Raw genomic sequence first — 21765 nt, forward strand, 5'->3', positions numbered from 1 at the left:
TGCCTGCCGTGGCCCTTCCCAGCTCTAGCATCTGTGGTGAGAATTTCCCAGGACCCTCAGAGTCCAGGAAAGTTACAATACTATCTCACAAGTATGCGGCCCCAGGAGATGGGTAGCCGGTCCCCTTCTTTACAGCCTTTGCCTGCACTCTGCCAGCTACAGAAAACCTGGAGAAACTTCCCATTTAGAGCTATACAAGACAAGGGGTGGGGGGAAGAGGAAGGAGCCAGTGAACTGTGACACCAAGACCTTGTAAGGGCTTTATTTCTATATCATCATGGTCTCAGACAGACTCTGAGGCACCATCATTTGTCTCAATTTGGCATCCTCAGGATTTTCTGTAGTGCTTTTCCCTTAAACAAGAAAATGTCGAGTGAGCTTTGTACACTGCCAGTTAATGTTTGAACAATAATTTAAAAACGGGGCTGTTGTCTCATTGGGACAGGGGGACCGACAGGAACCGTACAGTACGAGGAACTCCACAATGAGTTACAGTGGATCAGACCGACGCACACGCAGGTGCGGGCAGGGACAAGAGCAGGGTATGTACAGGTGCCCGAGGATGTGCGGCAGGCGGAGTATATGGGTCATACAGTGAGTCTTAAGTCATCGGAGGGGCTCCGTACCTTCTCAGACATGTTGATCTGCATCCCTCCAGATTATGGACACTCTTGTCTTCTGGCCTCATGGCCTTTTCACTAAAAAGAGTTTACTGAGTTGGACAGTCTGAAGCATTAAAAAAGACTCCTAAAAACCTCAGCACTGGACAAAATAAAACTTAACTTAGAACACTCTGAACTCAATATGGAGAAACCCAACCAAAATGGAACAGTGCAAATTTAACAGAGGCAGTTAGGATCAAGAACAAGGGTGTTTGGAATCTCTTAAGATGTACATTTTAAAACTCTTAAATCTATTTATACCTTATTTACCCTTTTTTGTTTAATATATTGTGTGTAAAAAAGATGGAGACAAAAATAGTTTTCTGAGCTATGAAAAAATTATTACAGGCACGTTTACTGTTTCATTCCCGAAACATCTCAGTTTACCAGGTTGGACATTCAGCAGCCGTGTGTTTTTAAAAAAAAACATCCTTGGACCTTGAGAAAGCTACATCTTTCCTTTGGGGGCAGAGGTTGGTGGATGGTGACTGATGGTCTGGGTATGCAAAATTACAGTGAATTATTCCGGTGATAATCCATGCAAGCTTGCATCATGTCACAGGTGTGGCTTCTCCTCGGGTGGCTCCTCCTCACCGTGTTCCTCCAAGGACACCGACACCGGGTCTCCAGGTGACTGAGACTGGGAGGCGGTGGGGGAAGGCGGGGCCCAGCGGGATGGAAGGCGGCGGTTTGCTGGTCTCTCTGGCCTGGAGAAGCAGGGCTCTAAGGATGGCGCGAGTGCAGAACAAGGTAGTTCCTTCAGAGAGGGAGACAGCGTTACTCAGACCTGCAGCGTCCGCATGGGCAATGGCCCCAACACACTTCAGACACACACGGAAGTCAAATGGAACAGCCCAGGTGGCTTCAGCATCTCAGTGATTATGGCATGCACGGGGAGTAACTTAAAAGTGATCAGGAAAACATTCCACATGAATGACCGGAGATGTGACACGTGACCTTTTTACGCTGTGACAAAAATACAACAAAACACAGGGACATGGGTCTGCGTGTAGGGCATCTCTGGAGCTGGAACACAGAGATGATGAGGAAGCAATGGGGGGTCACCTTGTCCCAGCCCCATCCTTGAGCCCCTTGAAGGAACCCTTCAGCTACTGAGCTAGTCTCACAGGATCTCAAGTCTACAGGGGCCCCACAGGGACCTGGGGTGGCATCCAGCTGTATCAGCAACGGGATTCAAACAGAACTCTGCCACTGTTTATTCCAAGCTGACTGGCAGAAGGCTAAACAAACTCCCACAATGTGTGGGAAAAAAATGTTGCAGACAGAAATTTTAATTGAGGTCTAGTTTTCTTTAATGACTCGTCACCGTGGCGGCGGCAGCGGTCTTACAAACTGGTACCGAGACGGTGCTCGTGTGTTTGGGTTTCGGCCACTGTAACATTCTGAGGGCTGCTGACCACGTGACACACAGCATTCAGTCTTGGTGCAGATCACCTGTGGCCGCTGGCTTGTTTAAAGGGAATGTGGTGCTACGTGTCCCTTGCCTGCGTGTCAGGGAATGGGAATGTCCAAACTCGGAAGTTACTAACACACAGGAAGGTGGGGGGCTGGGTCACAACGCAGTGTGATGCTCACACAAAACGTGAGGAGGTATAGTACCGTGATGAAAGGCACAAAGAGGATGTCGAGGAATAAGGCCCCACAATGGAAGTCAAGAGGTGAACTGGGAGATCTAGACATGACAGACAATGAAGGACCCAGAATGAAGAGATCAGGAACAGCAGAGATGGAGGGACAGATGCTGTGTCCAGTGGGCAGGTGATGGCTCTTGGGAGAAGATGAGAACATGACCAAGGATGCTCAGAGATGGCCAGTGAGGATGTCATGACCCGAGGGCGGCAAGGGACCCACAGGCTTCTGCAAGGGCAATGGAGTAATGGGGTAGAGTCCTCCCCTCATCCCTGAGGGGACAGCAAGGAAGGAAACATTAACACTGAGACCATTCCATCAGATGCCTCCTAACTGACCTAGGAGGCTCTTCCCTGGGCCATTTATACTGATAGTACCATGACAGCCAGGATGTGCCTATAGCTACCACGTGGATACGCGTGAGGTCAAGGCCGTATCTCTGTCTCGTTACCTCAACTCACAGTACCTGGAGGAGGGTGGGTATGGTTTGTGAAATCCACGTCCCTGCTCCCAGTACTACAGGAGTGAGCATGCACACGTTTGCTGAATATCGGTGTGGCTGCTGCTACGGATCTATCCAGGCCCTCTTCCCACTGAGGCCGAATAGAACGAGCTCTTCCCAGAGACCATCAAACCCTCTCACTAGCACCTGTTCATGCAGGAAAAAAAAAAAATGTGCAGCCACAATGTCAAGGAAACTAACATTTCCTTAGTAAGACACCAGCACACACAATGAGCGATGCTGTCCTTTACTCAGAAGCCAGTGGGGTGGCTGTGTGTAAATGGTCTTGTCCACCAATTTCTTGGCCATTCAGCCCCTCCCCCTGCTATGGGGACATGACTTCTATCTGATGGTGGTTATGTCTCCCCTAGCCCCAAGACAGAGTCTCACTATGTAGCCCTGGCTGGCCTTGACATTGTTATGTAGCCCAGGCTGGCCTCAAGCTCACTGATATCCACTGCCTCTGCCTCCCCAGTGCTGGGATTAAAGGTGTGCGCCACCACGTACAGCATGGCTCTGCTTCAGTTCTTAACTTCAGGTAGATTAGGAGGGTGACTACATCCCCGACTCAAACCACAACGTGTACTTTCTCATAGGTCTCACTCAGTTCAGGCTCCGACGGCCATGCTGAGTTCTCAAAAATACAGGCAACAGAGATGTCTCTGTTATTATTCATTCAGAGTATTATTATTCATTGATACTTATCAAGGACTTACTTTTTCACCAGTAGACTTATTTGGAAGGACAAAAGACATTTGGGTTTATTCTTTCTGGCACGATTGTTTGAAAAAAAAAAATGAGTGAGAAGGCTCAACACATTATGCACACCACACCCCAGCACACCACAGCACACATATGCAACTGAAATGCCAGTGAGCCGTGGTGTGTGGGTCTAAAACCAACAGAAGCAGGGTTCAAAGGCTCCTCCAGGCAGGGCCTGAGACGGTCCTTCCTAGCCAATGTTTCTCTCTTGCTCGAACTGCAAACTCCAGGACGGGAGAAACCCCAGCGGAAACTACAAGCTAAGTAGTCAACCCTGGAGCAGGCAAAGCGGGGTATCTGTACTGGGGTCCATTCCTGGGGGGTGAGAGTGGATCTCTACAGATGGTGATGGATGACAACCATGAGCACATCAGCTACACATACAACTCTCTGGACAGGCGGAAGCGAGAGAGAAGGAGGCACTTACAGTGTGAGGCAGGCAGGGCTAGAGTCCCCATGGGGCAGTTAGTAAGACAGTTTGGTTCTGGACAGACAGGCAGAGAAAGGAGAGAAAAACAAGTCCGTTGGAAAGTAGGTTTCAAACAGAAGAACAGTACAAGCAGAGTCCCTGCTCTAAGACGGCCTCCAGGAGAGAACGGTGGTCCCCGAGTTCACTCAGAGGCAGGCAGGGTACGGGCAGGAGGCGGCGGCCATGGCACTCAGCCCACAGGACTGTCTCCTGCCATGTGCCAACAGACTGAAGAAGGGAGCAGAACCAGGGACAGGCAGTGGCCCCCCAGCTCTCTGACAGCACGTAATGTGAGGGGTGTAGTGGTGTGTCTGGATACACAGCCTGGCTTGTTCTGCTCACCACAAGCTACACCTGCCTGTGCGTGAATGTACCCCAGTACACTTAGCTCTGGGAGGGAAGGATGCCAGATCGCTCTCTTGGCACATCTCTGCCTTTGCTGCCAAGCTTCAAGAGAGAGAGGCCAGGGTCACTTGAGGGGTGAGAGGGAAGCACAGAAGGGACGCTTCCTGTCTCTCATGTGTTGAGACCCCAGTAACATGCTACACAGGGTGCCTGGCACGGGCTAGGCAAACACCAGCGACTCCGCGGCTCGGGGCATGAAAGCCAGACCTGCCACAAGGTCACCGAGGCAAGACGTGATTCCCAACGGGCCTATTACGTGGGGTCCATCCAAGCAGAACTGGTTCTGCTGGCACCCAGAACAGGCAAACTGCTGAGAGAAAGGGGAAGACGAACCCACGGCCTTGAAACGCTGCCGGTGAGTCTCCCCGTGGGCTCTTGGCCCCTGAAACTGGCTGTGTGCCCTGTTGCGACACTCAGCTTGCTTAGGAGCCAACAAGGTGGGGGGTAGGGGATGGGGGGTGGGAGGGGTGCAGGGGAGGCTCGAGGCTCGACACAGGTGCTTTTCGGAGAATAAGGGCCGTGCAGAGTGATCTGCAGTGACATCGTGAGTTTTGCACACCCAGGCACTGACTCCATTCAACTATGTGTTATCAACTATTAAACCTCCGCATCACCCAGTTGCTCTAAGCATTTGCTGTCAAGAATACAAAGGTTCTTTGGTTCCCAAACTTAATTTCTACTTGGCCTCTAATAAGAGCAGAAACTCAAGACAGCCAATGGACAATGCTTTAAAACAAGCTCTCTTGTAACTGAAGGCAGAGTATTCATGTACACACAGACCCTCCCAAGCCACAGGAACTTATCTGAGGGCTCCTGAGGTTTGCTGGTACAAAATATCAAAAGAGACACCATTTGTTACCTGAGAACTCTTATCCTGTGCTGTCCATTCTTGGCAGAGCATGTGGCAAATCTGTCCCTAAAACTCAGACCTTGGGAAGAGCAGCTCAGGGGATTGCCAGTTTCTATAGGTAACTGTCAAAACCAGCATGGCCTGACCTACTTCTGGTGGGAACTCTCTATTTTGAATACTCCCCCAAGGGCTGGACGGGGAACCTGTGACCGGTGTGGGGCGAGCGGCAGAGGAGGCACACCTTTCTCCTCATGTCACACGGGAAGCCAGAGCTGACTCCGTGCAAGGACGCGGTGGGTAGCCTGGGAGCGCCCTGCTGTCTTCTGCCCCTGCCCTTGCTGGACATGGGAGTGGCTGGGCTTGGACGAGGCTCACGAACACACGTGCAGAGCCAGGCTCCTAGGAGTTGCAGTCATGTGATCACTGACTGGACAGGCCTGCTCTGTCAGCGAGGCCTTGACAGTGAGGCGCAAATCCCTGCTGCTGTCATCACTTGCTGTGGGCATGGGATTTTCTTTCTTTCTTTTGAGACAGGTTCTCATTAGGTAGCCTTGGATGGCCTAGAACTCAAAGAGATACACCTGCCTCTGTCTCCCTAAAGCTGTGGACCACCATGCCCGTGGGTGCCCTTGTTTGCGTGTGTGTTTTTTGTTCGTTCGTTTTTTTTGTTGTTGTTGTTTGTTTTTCCAGTGTAAGAACACATATGGGCATATGTGTCAATAGAATTCAGTTGCCACTGCCATATTCTATTAGGGCACAGTTTTTACTTTATCCATTACCTGATTCCAGTGAAGGGTGGTTCATAAGATGACAAACTCTGTACTGAGGAGGCCTGAGAATCCAAAAGCTATTCTTGTAGTTCCCAATCAAAGAAGTTTGTGTCTATGTGGTCTAAATACACTATAGCATGCCCCCCCAGGAAGCCACACATAAAGATCTGCAGTGTGGAGAAGTCCTGACCAGACAGGCATGCACGCATGGCTTCTGCTCACTCAGTTTTCACACTTGCACCAAGTCACACAGAGAGATACCCCAGGACAAATCCCAGACCAAGAGAGAAAGACAAATCCCAGACCAGAGGACAGAGTCAGACCAAACCGCGTCCTCACGATTTTGAGGACAGTAAAAGTAAACTTTCTTATAAGTTACTCAAGGTTTATCTTTCTGCCTGGTCCATTTCCCAGCTCGCTTCATCCCTGCCCAGTTACAAGGACTCCTGAAACCACTGCCCAGGATCCGCCCCAGGCTTCCTGTGCTAGGCTGCTAAAGGCAGAGCTGATGGGCAATGAATGGGGCAGTACCCAGTTTACCTCCATGGATCCTGGTTCAGCTGGTCCTGCGTCTCCGGTGTGGCTGTCGCTGGTGAGACCTGAGGGGCTGTGGGTGCTGGCTAGCTTCTCCTTTAAGGCATGCTCCAACAACTTTTTGTTGAGGATCCGGGCCACATTCTCAGCGAGTGTGTAGCCGGGGGGCGCGGATAAGTCCTGTCTCACGGGTGTGCTCTCTCCACCATCCCCCCGGCACGTCGTCTCTGAGCCCACCCCTAGGGGGCTGGGCGACCTCCCTCGGGAATTAGTGCCCGTTTCCTGGCCTGGACCCAGCTCCTGGCGAGGTTCCGCTGAGCGAGAGCGGCTCCCGGCTCGCACCCCGACGGGACTGTGGTCGATGATGTTGAAGAGGCTGGAGAGGCCATCGTTGATGGTGGTGTGCACAGGGCTCTCCCTGGTGGTGGTGGAGCGAGCCCAGGCCGACTCGCTGAACCCTTTCTGGGCCATGCCCGGTGAGGTCCTGCTATTTGGCTGGTCAGCTTTTGAGAGGGGCTTTCTCTGAAGCTTGGGGGAACCATACTTTGGGGAGCAGCAGGTGCGTTCAAACTTGGCCTGCACCTTCTCGATGGCAGGGGCCACCTGTCTGTTCCTAAGGCTTCGGGAAGGAGAAGACACGGGTGTGGTGCCACCTCCGGCTTTTGGTGTGAGACACTTGTGGGGGCTGCTGGTGACGCCACCGGCGCCGGCCCGCAGGGCCTCAGTCTGCAGGCCCACACTGATTGTCTGGATGGTCTGTGTCCCTGCAGCCCTGGACCCGTTGGTCTGGCAAGCCATATCCCTGACTTGTGGCTCAGCGGGACCAGAGCAGATGGCATTCCTGACAGAGAAGGCCACCTCTTTCATGTCATCACTCATGTTCTTAGACATATCTAGGCTGTGCAGGGGGGAGGTGAACCCCAGGGAGGGGCAGATGGGTCTGTCTAGGGGGCGGAGGGACCCCTCCACATAGTCTCGGGGGTGCCTGGGTGGGGCGCAAGGCCACCTGTTGAGCACGGGTTCCGGGTGACCTCCCTTGGCATCTGCCAGGTTCCCTCTCGCTCTGCTCACGGGGAAGGGGCCCTCAGGGTCCCCTCGGCTCCTGCCCTCCCCGCCCGACACTAGACTGTCCACCCGGCGGATGGCAGGTGGGCTGTGCAATACGTGCACCCCAGACTGCTCGGTGAGGACGTGGCTCCGCAGGGGCTGCTTCTGGCAGTGCTCCGGGCTGGTCATGGTGTCCGTCGTCATGGTGACACTTGTGGTCAGGTACCAGGAGGAGTCAGGGAAAGGCTCTGTGGTGGCCTCCTGTCCTACCCGCCCCACCTCGGTCCTGTCTGCCCAGAGGTCTGGAGGCCTATCAGTCCCAGTCCTGGGGGGAGTGTAGTCCCAGTTTTTGCTGTTGAACTCCTCGATGTACTTCAGGTCATCGGGAGACAGGGGCGGAGTGACGTCCTCCTTGCTGCTGGCAGACGGCAGGCCCTTCTCAGGCAGGAATGGGGAGACGTCCATCAGACGCTGGAATTCAGACATACAGGACACGGACACAGCCCTGGGGAAAGAAGGAGAGCAGATGTCGGCTCTGGGCTGTGCTCTACACAAGACATACCCACGGAGGTGCCCGCCTCTACCTACCTCTTAAAAAATCAGGCCAGCCACTCGATATCCTGGGTGGCTGATATGCTCACCCCATGAATGTCCACAGTTGTACTGCTCTGCAATTGTGCCTACAGCCTTGCCTTGGTGTGAATTTAATAGAGCTTACCCCCCATCCCCCACCCCCCCCACCCTCCCACCCTACCCCCCGCCGCAATGGCTACACAGACACATGGATTATCTACCCGGTCACAGCTAATTCCAGGCTGTGGTCTGGCCACTCAGCCCACTGAGGAGCATTATCCTCTACTGGCTTCCATGGTTTCCATCCACCCGTGCAGATGAACACGCCCTAATCTCTAGCTACAGTGAGCCGTAGGACGCGGCAGAGAGAGTCTGGTGAAACATCTATAGGTCCCCATCTCTTTTCACCCAGCCTCATCCTCCACTGGCTTGAAGGACTAACAGTCTCCAAAGGCCACTTGGAAGATGTGGGAGAAAACAGGGATGTGGTCAGCTTCTAGTCTTGTTTCAAACAAGATTCCGATCAAGCCCACGCAATTCGGTATGAGGGCGTACTCTCCTCTCTCCGCTTTCCTCTCTATAGGCAAGTGGTCTCTCTCTATGTGTTCTTTCTGTCCTCTGTAGGAGGAAAACTCCCTCCGACACACAAACAACAGTAAAGAGGGAAGACAGGTGAGTCACAATAGCTGGACTTTGGTAGCCATTGCCCAGTGCGTATGCACATGGGTGCAGATCCTCAGGGCAAGCATTTTAACTCCTCATCTTTCAATCCGACGTAAATTTGTTGAATGCTTTCCAAGCTGCTCTTCAGTCTCCCCAGAGGCGGTGGGGTGCCATACTGGACAAGTCAGGAGGTGGCTGGGCTAGTAGTCATACAGCTTGCCTAGCCACCAGGGCGAACAAATGGTCAGAGGCTGGGGACTGGGTGTGTCCACCACCTCCGGTGACAGAACCTCTGTGGCCCAGAGTCACTCCAACTGCAGCAGAAGTGGGAGGCAAGGCAGACACCAACTTACCATCCCGCTAGATCAGTTTCCTTTCCCCTTGACAGACAGTGTGTACCTAGGGTTCTGTCTTAGCCCTGGCCATGTCAGAGGGGATCCCAGACCCAGGGCACAGATCACCCCTCCACAGAGCCTGGTGATCACAGTCAGGCCAGACTGGGGCTCCTCCATGAGCAAGTCTGAATGCTCAATGATTGCTACACAGAACCACCAGTGGTGGCCACGGGTGGGGGCTTCGTGCCCCTGGGGTTAGCTGGATGGAGGAGCACAGGGATGAGAAAGAACGAAGGGGCATGGACCTTAGAAGCAGCCACGTTGATGAAACGAGACTAGGACGCAGAGGAAGCATGTTCAAGTGCCTCCTGATATAAGAGATAGGGCAGGACCCACCATAGGGCTAGAACTCGCACGGTGCATGGCCAGGGGAGGGGGTCGGTACCTTCACAGTTTTGAACATTTTGATGCTACTTAAAATGCACAGCCCCCCGTGTTGACTCCTTCTGAAATCAACAGAAGCAAATAAGATTTAAAAACAGAGTGCAAAAGAGAACCAGAGAGATGGGGAGGCCTGGACTACCAAAAGCAAACGGCTCGAAGCCTTCACCTGGACACAGAGCTGTGGATGCTGCTGGGAATGGGCAGAGCAGTTGGAGGGGCAGTTAAACTGGGTGGGCTGCTTCTGTGTCAGATACTGACTGGCTTCCCGTGTGCTCCCATGTGTAAACTACACAAGGAAAATACAACAGCACAATCTTTCAAGAATCTGAAACTCTCCAAGAAAATAAAACAACAAAATCGTTCAAGCATCTGAAACCCTCCTATTTGTGGATGAGGCGACCGAGGCCCAAGGCACTTAAGTCCCAGACCCAGGGAAACAGAGCAGTAAGAGGCATACGAGGATTACTTCCGGACTACCCAAGCCCTCAGGTATACTTTGCATTGCCCAGGGAAGACCAGAGAAGGGCAGGACCATGCCCAGACAACTCTGTCGGCTGCGTGGACATCAGACAACGTAGGCTCCAAAGGAGGTGGTCACTTACAGCCTCCAAGATCACAGACCAAAAGGAGGAGGGTTACTGAAAGTGGCAAACTGCCGGAGAAACAGATGGGATGGAGATAACGTGTCTCCATGTACAGAAGGAAGAAAAGGCAGAAACCAGAAAGCATGGGTTCTCGAGCAGGAAGCTGGTGTGCAGCTAACACGAAGGGCCGCAGCTCGGTCGGTTTCCTCTGGGGGATCACCGCAGGAAGGACTGTAACAACAAATCCCCCATGTACCAGGAGCAATGCCTCCTGAAAGGAGCGGTTTTCTGAGCGGCCCATAAGAAGAAAGTTTTCCACAGACCTTTGAAAAACTGACCTTTTCAAGCACTGCAAAGTTCTTGTCATAAGACACACATCAGCGTGTGTTCCTTTGGTTGCTAATACTAATCCACGAAGCCAATAATTTAATAGCAACTACTTAATGTAAACTATTCCGGAGAGTACCCATAAACACTGCATCAAAACAGTAGGACCTTAAGAATGAAAGATTTCTAATTTAGCAATCAATTTTACTTACCTTTGAAGATTTCCCTTGCAACTTTCTTCTTCCTGTAAAAAAACAAATGTTTGTCAGAATCAGTCGATTTTGGCTTCCTAGGAATCCTGTCTGGGCTAAAGTGACTCGTTTTGCTCTGGCCCCTTAAGATGTGGTTTAAAATGCTCACTGAGGCCCAGTTCTGGGCTACTGCCCGGAGCCCTTTGAAGTCTTAACAGTAAAAGCAGCATCCGCAGCATCATGGGAGTGCAAGAGCTTCTGTAGCCTCCCCAGGGAGGGAGGGGCCTGCCTGAGCGAGGAACACTGACTCTAAAGCTGGTTGAGTAAATGGCTCTCCTGTGTTCCCGTAGAGGACCTCCCCACTGAAGTTCAAAGAACTGGCCATCCCGGGTAAGTCCAAGTGTGCGTATGTTAGTGGAGGCGTGGAAGCTAACAGAGTGAGTGGAGAGTTGAGAGACCGATGTCCTCTGGTCCAAATCTTGCTATGGAGGTTGGTATGGGTGGCATCTTCCGGGCAGGGGCTCCTGCTTGCTGTTGAATATTCTTAGTTAGGATCAGAAGTAGAAAAACAGTGACTTCCCCTTAAGAGCAGCAGGAGCTGTGTGGTCAACAACACAATGGCAAAGGCTGTCTGTCTATTGAGAAAAAGACTTGCATGCTGACACACTGGAAGAAACAATCACTTGACAGTAATGAAGCCATACTCCTTGGGACAGTCACACTGAAGCATGTCCTTCCTCACAGACAGCAAGCCTTTGTTTCCTCCAACAGAGTTGAGGAAGGGTCTCTCTTGGATCTTTGGCTCTCTCGGCTACAAAGCTGGACCAGAGATCGCCTGCAGACCTGTGGCAGGGCCTACCTACCAACAGACATTCTACCAACCTGACACACACTGCTGAGGGTAAGGCAAATATTTGACGTCACTGACGTGACTGACATACGTGGTTGAGCATCCCTTTATCCAAAAATCTGTAACCTGAAATACTTCAAAACCTGAACATTTCTGACATTTGTTTCACACACAAAATAAACATATAGACTAAAATTGCCATTAGGCTACAGGCATAGGTGTATATGAAACATAAATGATTTCTGTGTTTGAATTGAGTCCTATCCTCAAGAAACCTTATTATGAATATGTAAATATCCCAAACTGCATAAAAATTGGAAACCCGAAACCCTGTGGTCTCAGCATTTTGAAACATGGACATTCAACTCACACAATGTCCCCATATTTCAGCACTATCTGAGGCAAGTCCCTGTAAGTCTGAGGTATTAGAAAGAACAGTACCCAGTAGAGTCACTGTTAATTGGATCACATGTAACGATTCCTATACTAGTGTTCCCACCCCATCATCCGGTTTTATTGAGACAGGGTCTCACTATTCCTATACCAGTTTTTTAAAATGAGGTTTTAAAACCAAAATCAGCCAGGAAGTGGTGGTGCATGCCTTTAATCCCAGTGCTCGGGAGGCAGAGCCAGGCGGATCTCTGTGAGTTCGAGGCCAGCCTGGTCTACAGAGCAAGATCCAGGACAGGAACCAAAACTACATGGAGAAACCCTGTCTCAAAAAACAAAACAAAACAAACAAACAAACAAACAAACAAACACACAAACAAAAATCATCACGGGAAAATAAATAACATTGTGCCACAGAAATTTTGGTGGCTCTCTTTAATTCTCTCATTTGTTGATTCAATTGTTGGATCTTTTTCCCTTTGCCCAGAATATTTACATCAGCTGCCATTTAGTGATATCTATTAAATGTTAAGAAATTCCTTAATACAGAACTATTTCTCAGCCATTGGTTTTCTAGAATCAGAAAACTGTATTATGATTTCAAGAAAAGTTGAAAATACACATTTATTTTGTCTATTGTGTTTTGTTGACTACACTCGTTCTTGAGAGTTTTCATGTTGCATGCAACCCTAGTCCAGCACTTCTAAACCCACAGCAAGATGGCTAAGTTAAACTGACCACAGGAGTAGGGTCAGGCCCACCAAACAAAACCGTCTCCATTGGCAAAGGGTCACTGGGCTCAAGGCACAGGTTGTCTGGGGAACTTGCCGGGAGGGGCATCTGCCAGACACTGGCTGCAGCTGATGACAGCCCCCTCCTGCTGTTAGGGACCTCAGAGCACAAACCCCGGCTGACCTCGGCAAGGCAGTTCCTGAGGGGTGGCGGATCCTCTGGTTCATCATCCAGGGACAAAGCATCCAAGTACAGGTTCTCGCTGGCCGAGCACCTGTCCGACTCCTTCAGTTTGGAAAGCGGCCGGTCTTCAAATGGGATGGAGTCAGTGTCTGCACAGGGCCATATGGACACAGGTCGGGGTGCACGGAGGCCTCCTTGGTGTGGAAAAGGGTGAGGGTTGTCTTCCTTTTGACTGCAGAGGAAACTGCCACTTCTCCGGGGACTGTTCTCTTTCTGCAACTGAGTGTTAAAAATGGAAAGAATCAGCCTCCCTTTCCAGTGTGACAATTTCTCTAAGACCATCCTTTCTCCACTATGTTGAATTGCAAGTGTCTACCTGAAAAGACTTGGCTAGAAGCAAATATTCTTAAAGTCATGCCCTCAGTTTCAAAATGTCCTACAGTAATATCACAAATGCAAATGCCTTCTAAAGAAAAGTGCACTTTACCAGGACTACGGACTCTTCCCGATGCAAATATTTATGTACTAAGGGATTTTGCTGTTGTCTGCTTCATTTTTGTTATAGTCCAATAATTTATCAATTTGTGCTCATGGGAAATTAGACTTTTTTTTTTTTTTAAGTTTAATGGGAATAAGCATCGTGTTTAGTACTTTCTTTTGCAATTACCTCCAGAACTTTAGTTATGCTCCATGGAATACTGCCATGAATGGCAAACTCCTGAAATGAACCCCATTTTCCTAAGGCAGATAACAAATTCTATATATAACCCAAGTAACCGAACTGGATTGTGGCCACATGGTGCTAAAGACAACTTTAACTTTGCTGGAGAGAGTTCAAACTTAGCTGTAAAGATGACTGAAGATCTGGCACACGTTTCAGCCTGATCTGGTAAACTAAAGCAATAGCGGGCAGACAGGTCACTGGGAGTGTTGAGGAAGGGGCAGGGGACACTTGCCTAGCATTCGCAAGGCCCCGGTCCAATCCCCAGCACTTCAAGGAGGCAGGGGCTGAAGCTGTGGATGTGTGCCTTGCTGCTCTGCAAGCAAAGTGATTTCCCAAATCTTGCCCAGCTCAGTGGAGATGTGCAAACAGGTGAGCCACAGAGGGGCCGGGCATGTGCAGTTCACTCAGCAGATAAGCACTTTCTTCCAGTGGGAGATCCCTAGTGGGGGTATTTTATCAGAGAGCTATGTAAACTCACAGAGGCCCGACGGGATGTCCCAGGGGTGTGGCTCACAGGCTTCGGCTCTCTTCTTCACCGCCTCTCTCTTTCTAAACACTTATAGAAAGTGCAATCGGGGCCTGAAGCTATTCTCACCTCGGACTTTATGATATGAGAGTGCACGCTCTCCTAGACCGACTATCCTCTTGAATAAGTAAATTATCTAACGATCAGAATGTCATTTGGATTTCACTGGAAAGAGTGGCTGACTCAAGATTTCCAATCCTCAAATGCTGAGATGGTGAAGGAAGTTCTAAAAAAACAAAAACAAACAAAAAAAAAACCCTCAAACCCAGACTGGCTTTTAGGAGCATCTTCACAGGTTGCGTCTCTGAAGCCATTTGAGTCTGCATCCATGAGCTTGCAGCAGCGTGGACTGTGCATGATCAGGAGGAAGCTGGACAGGACCAAAGGACCCTCAGCTCATTTTCTAATTTTGGAGGTGTTCAAACAAACGTCTTTGAACATTATTGCTAGCCTATGAGAAGATGGGGGTCCCCACCAGCAGCCAAATCTTAAGATGCCAGTCTGTATCAGGTTCACTGTTATATGAGGGAACAAACAGATCACTCCAGATTTTAGCTCAGCCCCTCCACTCCCTCCTCCCCCTTCCTAATGACACATTTCTTCGCAGTTCCCTTAATGATGCTAAATGCTTTACTTGGAAATATATATATATATATATATATATATATATAGGAAAGCTTTTCATTATATTTCTCTAACGCATGTCAGTGCGGATGAATTTCAACACATGATCATCTCCCAAGTTATTTTGGGCAGAGAATTAAAATGCAAGAATCACATTGGGAGCTGTAAATGTGCACTGAGGGTGTGTGTGTGTGTGTGTGTGTGTGTGTGTGTGTGTGTGTGTGTGAAGGGGGAGAAGGACCGACCAAAGAGGAGAGCTATGAACAACCACGTTCCAACTCAGTAAAGCGGGTTTCAAAAATAAACCCAGGCAGCCAGCAGCAGTTTGCACCAGGGCTGCTAAGTGTCAGATTCCCTAAAAAAAAAAAAAAAAAGAACTGAAGTGGCTCACGCTGGCAGTCCCTGCTGCCGAGATGCCTGTGTGCTGCTGTAATAGTATAATGGATCCTTAACGGATAGGGTTTCCTGGGGCCGCACACCTACTGTACTTGTGATCTTGCAGCGGAATGACATTTAATGCAAATAGAAAATTTAACAGGTTTGGATTTCAAATCATTGAGCACAACAAAAACAACAAAAAATCTCAAGAGTGTCACCTTACAACTGGGTGGAAAGAAAGAGGTCGCCTTGTGCACAGGTTTTAGAAAACGGGCTGGCCGTTCAGGTTCTAAAGGTAACTGACTCGAGAAAATTAATGGGAGGGCGAATCGGTGACACATGATGGTTCCTTTTTTTTTTTTTTTTTTTTTTAGCTCCCCAAGTACAAGTATAGAGAGAGACATTCTGTGACAGTGTACTGGGAGCTGACCAATCCTATGGAGAAATCCAGTGTGACTCCGTGAAAGTTAATTAACTCCCCGCCCCAATCCAACGTGGGCCGAGATAAGAGTTCTACCAGGATAGATGAGACATGCCTTAGGCACATTCCTACAGTCGTTCACCACACAAACCGCGTAGAAATGATGCAGGAGCTTAACGACACCGGGCAAGTATGATGCACATGTCCTGGAAGTGGAAAATGGATTTGCTGCTGCTTCTCTCCCTGTCCATATCAAGTTATCACAGCCAAGGTTATTCGGCTTCCCTGGGGGCCAAGTATCAAGTGGGTGCCGTGAGGAATATTCAGTTACATTTCTTGCTCATCTATGGAATATGCAGCTAGATATGAAACCAGCAAGCAACTGGACAAGACATACATCTCCATGGGCATCTGAGCCAACCTCCTCTTTCAGAGAATGCTTATGTACAGCCGCTGTACTAGTTTTCAAATCGGGCAGTGAGATCTCTAAAACCCTATGCAACGCGGACAACTCCCGCGGAAAGGCTAGACTTAGTTCTCAAAGCCGCATCTGCACGTCTGCAGCATCCTTTCATCGTGGACCGACCTGACGCGCAGGGAATCCTGCACAGACGGCAGGACCTACGGCACAGGTGTGAGGGCCAGGTGCACACCTGAAACACCAGGTGAGGTGACAGACAGTTCAGCCCTGGGTCACTGTTGCTTCAGAAACTGAGTGCTACCAGATGCGTCTGACCAAGTTCTTCTTTGCCTAGAAATTCCTTACTCCCCCAAAGAAACACAAAAGCCTCAGATACCTGCTTAGCTGACAGCGTGACTTTCAACACTAAAGCGGCCTGTGACAGGATCAACAAGCAGCAATGACAGGCAGAGGGGACCCCCAAAGGCCCATGACAGGGGACACCATGGCCTCACAGGGTGTGGCAGGGACACAAAGCAGTGGCCAAGAAGCACCTAGTACCCAGGCTGCCACTGCTTACCTGTTGTTTCCTAGGAGATAAAACACTGCGCCTCTTGGAGGGAGAAGAAAGCGTCATGAGACTTACAGGGCCCGAGAACCACAGAAACTTAGAAGATCCACCAAGAGTCCCCCCTCCCCCAAGGTTATATAAGCAGTTAACAGTTGTGGAGGAAGGAGCTGCCTGGAGGCTGAGCTGCCTACAGTTTGTGCACCAGAGATGCAGCTCCTGTGAATCACGGTGCTCCAGTGGGCTCTTCAGTGAGGATTCTACCCAGGAGCCACCCAGGCTCCTGTAAGGAACCCCTCATCCACAGTGCTGTACGTAACCCCAATAAACTCAACGCTTCACTAAACTAGATTGGGGTGGAATCATTCTTGGCCTGTAGTCAGAACTCCATCTGGGGCAGAGACATCTGTTCATGTCTCCCAAGAAAAAGTCAAGTTGGGTGTGATAAACTGGTGATCATTTTGTAAGAATGCATGCTACTGTCAGCCCTGGAGTTCTGCCTCGCGACAGACCCACTCAACAGAGCACAGATGCTAGGCACGATCTGGCAGATTGTTCCCAGTGCTGTATTTCCAAACCACACAGGAAATGGTAACTTTCCTCTTGGTAGTATCTGGAGGATTTTGAAGTGGAGCCATATCAAATATTAACAAGGTGACTCATTGGTGATCAAGCCCAGGAAGGCCTCCGCTCCTTCTATCTGGAGTGGGCTTTCTTCCCAGTTACCACTTCTAACTGACTGATATTTCTTGAGGCTTAGGGCATTCGTAAGAGTGACAGATTGAAAAGAGGCAAGGTATCTGTGGGGGTGGGAATCCAGCCAGGGAGGAATTCAAAACCCTCTCCTCAGCGTGACGTGAAAATTGAATCTGCACATAACTCTGGCCCTACTGCAGCTATATAAACCACACCAAGCGCACGCAATGCAGAGAATCATTATCCAGCAGCAGGAAAACAACTCCCTCTGCCCTCCCCACATCCATCTGAGTTTGTTTATCGGGAGATGATGAGCTACCAGATACCTCCCTTGATTCTGGTCCTATCTAATCACGGCTCAGCAATACCACAGCAGGAGCACTCGCCAGCCAACAATGACTTCTAACTCAATTTGGTAATTACTTCACTAATGGGAACAATTCCATCCAGGCTGCAGCCAGCACCACGACCACGTCTTCCGTGGCCATCCTAAGTGTTAGCTTACTCTGGGGAAGAACTCGCTGACGGATAACCCGAAATAACCTCCCCTTTCAACTTTAATCTTCAAATCCCTTTAAAAGGTCCCTTCCCAGCCCCTGCACATGCATATAAAGGCAAAATCGCCTACAAACTCTGCAATGAAAGGATGTGTGTAATGTAAGGGTACGATGATTCACCTTGACTGTCAACTTCACTGGGTTGAGAAATGTCTAGATTAGTAATGCTGACCTGGGTGTGTTTGTTTGAAAGCCAGGCCTTTCAGTTAAGGCCACTACATCCTGGGGGTTCTGACCTAATAAATGAATTAAATCCTAGACAAATTCAAAGTTGATGGCATTACCAGAAGGTGGTAGGACATAAAGAGATGGGGGTCCAGTTCAATGAAGTAGGTCCCCGGGGCTGTGCTCTTGGAGCTACAGCCTGCCCAGTCCTTCTATATTATTCTCCCTGCTTCTCTGTCCACCATGAGACGAAGTAGCTCCTCTACCAGGTGTTCCAGCCACCATGTACCATCCAAGCACACCGCACCAAGCAACCACTGACTGGTGCAAGGCTTCCCCACATCTTTTAAGTTGTTCTCACAGGTATCCTGGTACACAAAAGAAACTAACACACACAGAACATGGGAGCAGACCTCCGCTACAGGAAACCTAGCACTTCTCACTCTTCTTCCGGATGCCCTTAACAGAAAGCAGGAGACAGCAGCAAGCTCCTTTCTCTAGGTGCCCCTGGCCAGGGCCGTGCGCTGTCTGCAAGCTGCCCACGCTGCTGCAGCTGCTGCCCACGCTGGGGGCTGCGGCACACCCACCTGCTCTACCCGCCACAGCAGCTCCTCCTTCTGCCGCCCCCACTCCTGGCGCTCGCTGTCCAGGCGCTCCAGCAGCTCCACCTTCTCTCGGTTCCAGTTCTTCTCCCGGTGATGGATCTGCCAGCGCAGGTCCATGACCAGGCCGTGGCTGTCAGCCAGGAGCTTCTGGTGGACCTCTCTCTCCTTCTTCAAGGCCCCTTTGCCCTCAGCAGAGGAGTCGAGCTCTCCCAAGCTTTTCTCCGCCTTCTCTTCCAGCTGCCGAAGAAGAAGAAAAGACTCAGGAAGACCCCCTCTGAAGCACAGCACCCGAGGGAGAAAGGAAGCTCAGAATATCTATCTACACATGATCCCAGGATGCATACTGAAGCCAAGCCGGACCGATCCCATGGGAAAACAAAACAAATTTCATTTTTAAGGCCAGAATTAAGAATATCGGATGTAAAACTCTCATAGATTGTGGATCACAGCTCTTACAGACCCCTTCTTAGCTGCACCTCCCAGTCTAAGCCATTCCGTCATTGGCCTCTACAGCTCCTTGAAGGTGATACCATGCTTGGTTCAATATCTTTGGCCCCTTTCTGGGACAACAATGGAACCCGATGTTCTTTAGTAAATGTCTGTCAAACCACCAGGGGTGACATATAGAAACCATAGAACTACCAAAGAAGAAACTGGTAGGCATGAGAGAGAAAAGACACACTATGCAAAGGTGACAGCGCTAAGGTGTGCATGCAGGTCTCCCTCCTCTGGGTACCCACGAAGCATCCTGTTTATCCTAAGCCCTCTCAGTTCCTAGAACCATCGGTGCTCAAGGATTACACAAGACTTCGCGTTGGAAATGATGTGAGTCAGAGAACGATGGGCACCTCTAAGCAGCTGAGGTAAAAATTCGAACAGGATAAATGACACAAACCTAAACAGATCTGGGAAAGGAAATCTTAATTCAGAAAATGCCCCTTTAAGACTGGCCTGCAGGCGAGCATGTGTGGTATTGTCTTCACTGATAATTGATAATGGGAGGGCCCAGCCTGTTGTGGGTGGTGCCATCCCCAGGCTGATGGTCCTGAGTTCTCTAAGACAGCAGGCTGAGCGAGCCATAAGGAGCAAGCCAGTAAGCAGCACTCCGCCATGGTTTCTGCATCAGCTCCTGCCTCCAGGCTCCTGCCTCTCGTTTCTGCCACGGCATCCTTCAATGATGGACAGGGATATGGAAGTGTAGGCTGAAACTAAAACTCTTTCCTCCCCACATTGCTTTTAGTCAGGATGTTTTATCAGAGAAGTAGAGACCTCACTAAGACAATAAAATTCTAAATTTCAAAACTGAAGGAGAAACCTCTTCTAACAGACAGAAATGAAAACGTACAACAAAAACAGCTCTTGCCAGCAGACCTGCCCTCCCAGACCGACAGGGGAGTTTCTTTAAACAGAAGGAATATGGGAGCAACACTCGGATCTATCCAAAAATGCACGGTGGAAATAGTAAATATAGATATAAAACTCATTTTAAACATTTAAAGTTGATTTTAAACATCACTTATTCTCTGAGGCAGAGAAAAAAAACCACACACAGTCGTGATACATTTGTATTTACGGCATATATAGAAGTAAACAGTGATGGTACAGAGGATGGGGAGGGAGAGGAAGTTCATGCTGGTCAAAGAACCCAGGTACGCCAAGGTATGCTGGTTAGGGAAGAGGGACCTTCAACTACGGCCTCCATCAGACTGGCCTGTGCACACGTCTGCAGAGGGTTTTCTATTCAGAGAGCCTCCGGGCTTGTGCCAGGTCGCTGAGGACTGACTCAGTGGAACAGAAAAGCTGTGTTTTGCTTTGCTTCCCCGTAGGCTAGAGACGCAGCCACGGGCTCCACACATGCTCGGCGGGTGCTTTTATTTTGAAATTGGTTCCAGTCTGTGACCAAGGATGACCTCAGACTTGGGATCCCCCTGCCTCAGTTTCCCTAGAGATATGCACCAGCAAGCCCAGCTAAGCAAAGACTATCCCATTTGTTGCTGGATCCTAGGTATTTAGAGCAAGGATTAGTTTGGGAGAAAAACAAAACAAAACAAAAGAGATTTGGGCTCCCCTGAAAATATCTGGGTTTGATTTGTATCTAAGTAGAAGGCCAAGCTGTGTTGACAAGTCAGACAGCATTAGTGGCCATTCACCGATCCCGGGCTGCGCATGTGGAAGAAACGTCCTAAACAAATGAGGCAGAAGATGAACAGTCTGTGGTACTGAAGATGAACGGTACCTGGCTTCTGAACTTGAGGTCCTAGCTCATTTCCTGGCGGGAAGGCACTCTTCTCCCCTGAGGCTTTATCTGTAGCCAACCCACTGGTGGATCTCAGGCTCCTCTGAGACAGAGATGCAATGTCTGCACGTGGCTCGCATCAACAAATATATCTTCCTTTTTATTTACACGGATCCCTCACCAGTGGTACTTCTAAAGGGATGTAATGGCACCTCCTGGAAGAGCATCCTTGCGCGAATTTCATGATAGACTGGATGCCAGGATGAACGGAGCATCTAGTAAGAAGCCCTCGCCTGAGCAGCCAGGAACCATAGCAGGGCCACGGTTCTATCATTTCGTAAGTTTGGCCTGAATGACTCTGTTCCTACCTTCCCAAGGACCATGAGGCCTAAACCTGAAGTCAGAGGACAGAGCAGGTGAGCTTTGTGAAATCTGATGGCGGATGGCAGGAGGGGTGCCCAGGGTCAGCAGCAAGACAGGTAACCTTGGAGGTACCTAAGTTCACGTGGCAGGACAAGTGAACTTGAGGGATGCCTGGGCTCAGTGGTACTGCAGGCAGACTTGGGGAGGTATCCTGGGTCAGGTGGTGGTGGTGTGGGTGATCTTGAGGGGTACCTGGAGGTCATGGGTCAGAACAGTGAACTTGGGGAGTCCTAGGAGAGCTGTTTTCTTTTTGTCTTTTATCACAATTGAGGCTATTTACAGGTATCTCCTTTTTAGGAGACTTTTTTTTTTCCTTTCATGACTGAGCCAATCCATATAAAATTTTAATTAGTTTGTAGTTTGCCTCGCAACAAAGGCTAGAAAATGCATGACACACACAGACCTTGTTCCTGCCTTATGACCTGGAAGCACACTGGAGCAGTAGACACTATATGGGAGGCACCCAGAGAAGCTGGCCCGAGCCACACTCCCAAGGCTGGGCTGTAAATCCTCGCTGGA

General features: G+C 49.9%; 1 protein-coding gene across 13 annotated transcripts in view; it reads right to left on the reverse strand.

Moving 5' to 3' along the window:
* Nucleotides 1–246: 246 nt before the first annotated feature.
* The window catches only part of Mtcl1 (microtubule crosslinking factor 1), a 119254-nt gene continuing 97735 nt past the window's right edge, over nt 247–21765 (reverse strand). For 11 of the 13 annotated variants that reach the window (XM_042259942.2, XM_076549807.1, XM_076549806.1 and 8 more), the window contains 5 exons: nt 18570–18824; nt 12924–13202; nt 10790–10821; nt 6611–8156; nt 247–1419 (listed from right to left, as the gene is read on the reverse strand). In XM_042259942.2, coding sequence (XP_042115876.2) covers nt 1219–1419; nt 6611–8156; nt 10790–10821; nt 12924–13202; nt 18570–18824 — 2313 coding nt within the window. In that variant the 3' untranslated portion in view covers nt 247–1218. Of the gene's footprint in view, nt 1420–4003; nt 4061–6610; nt 8157–10789; nt 10822–12923; nt 13203–18569; nt 18825–21765 lie in introns of all 13 variants that reach the window. The other 2 variants (XM_016009937.3, XM_016009938.3) reach the window with 1 other exon arrangement.

Source organism: Peromyscus maniculatus, chromosome 13 (assembly GCF_049852395.1).
Source record: "Peromyscus maniculatus bairdii isolate BWxNUB_F1_BW_parent chromosome 13, HU_Pman_BW_mat_3.1, whole genome shotgun sequence".
NCBI lineage: Eukaryota > Metazoa > Chordata > Mammalia > Rodentia > Cricetidae > Peromyscus > Peromyscus maniculatus.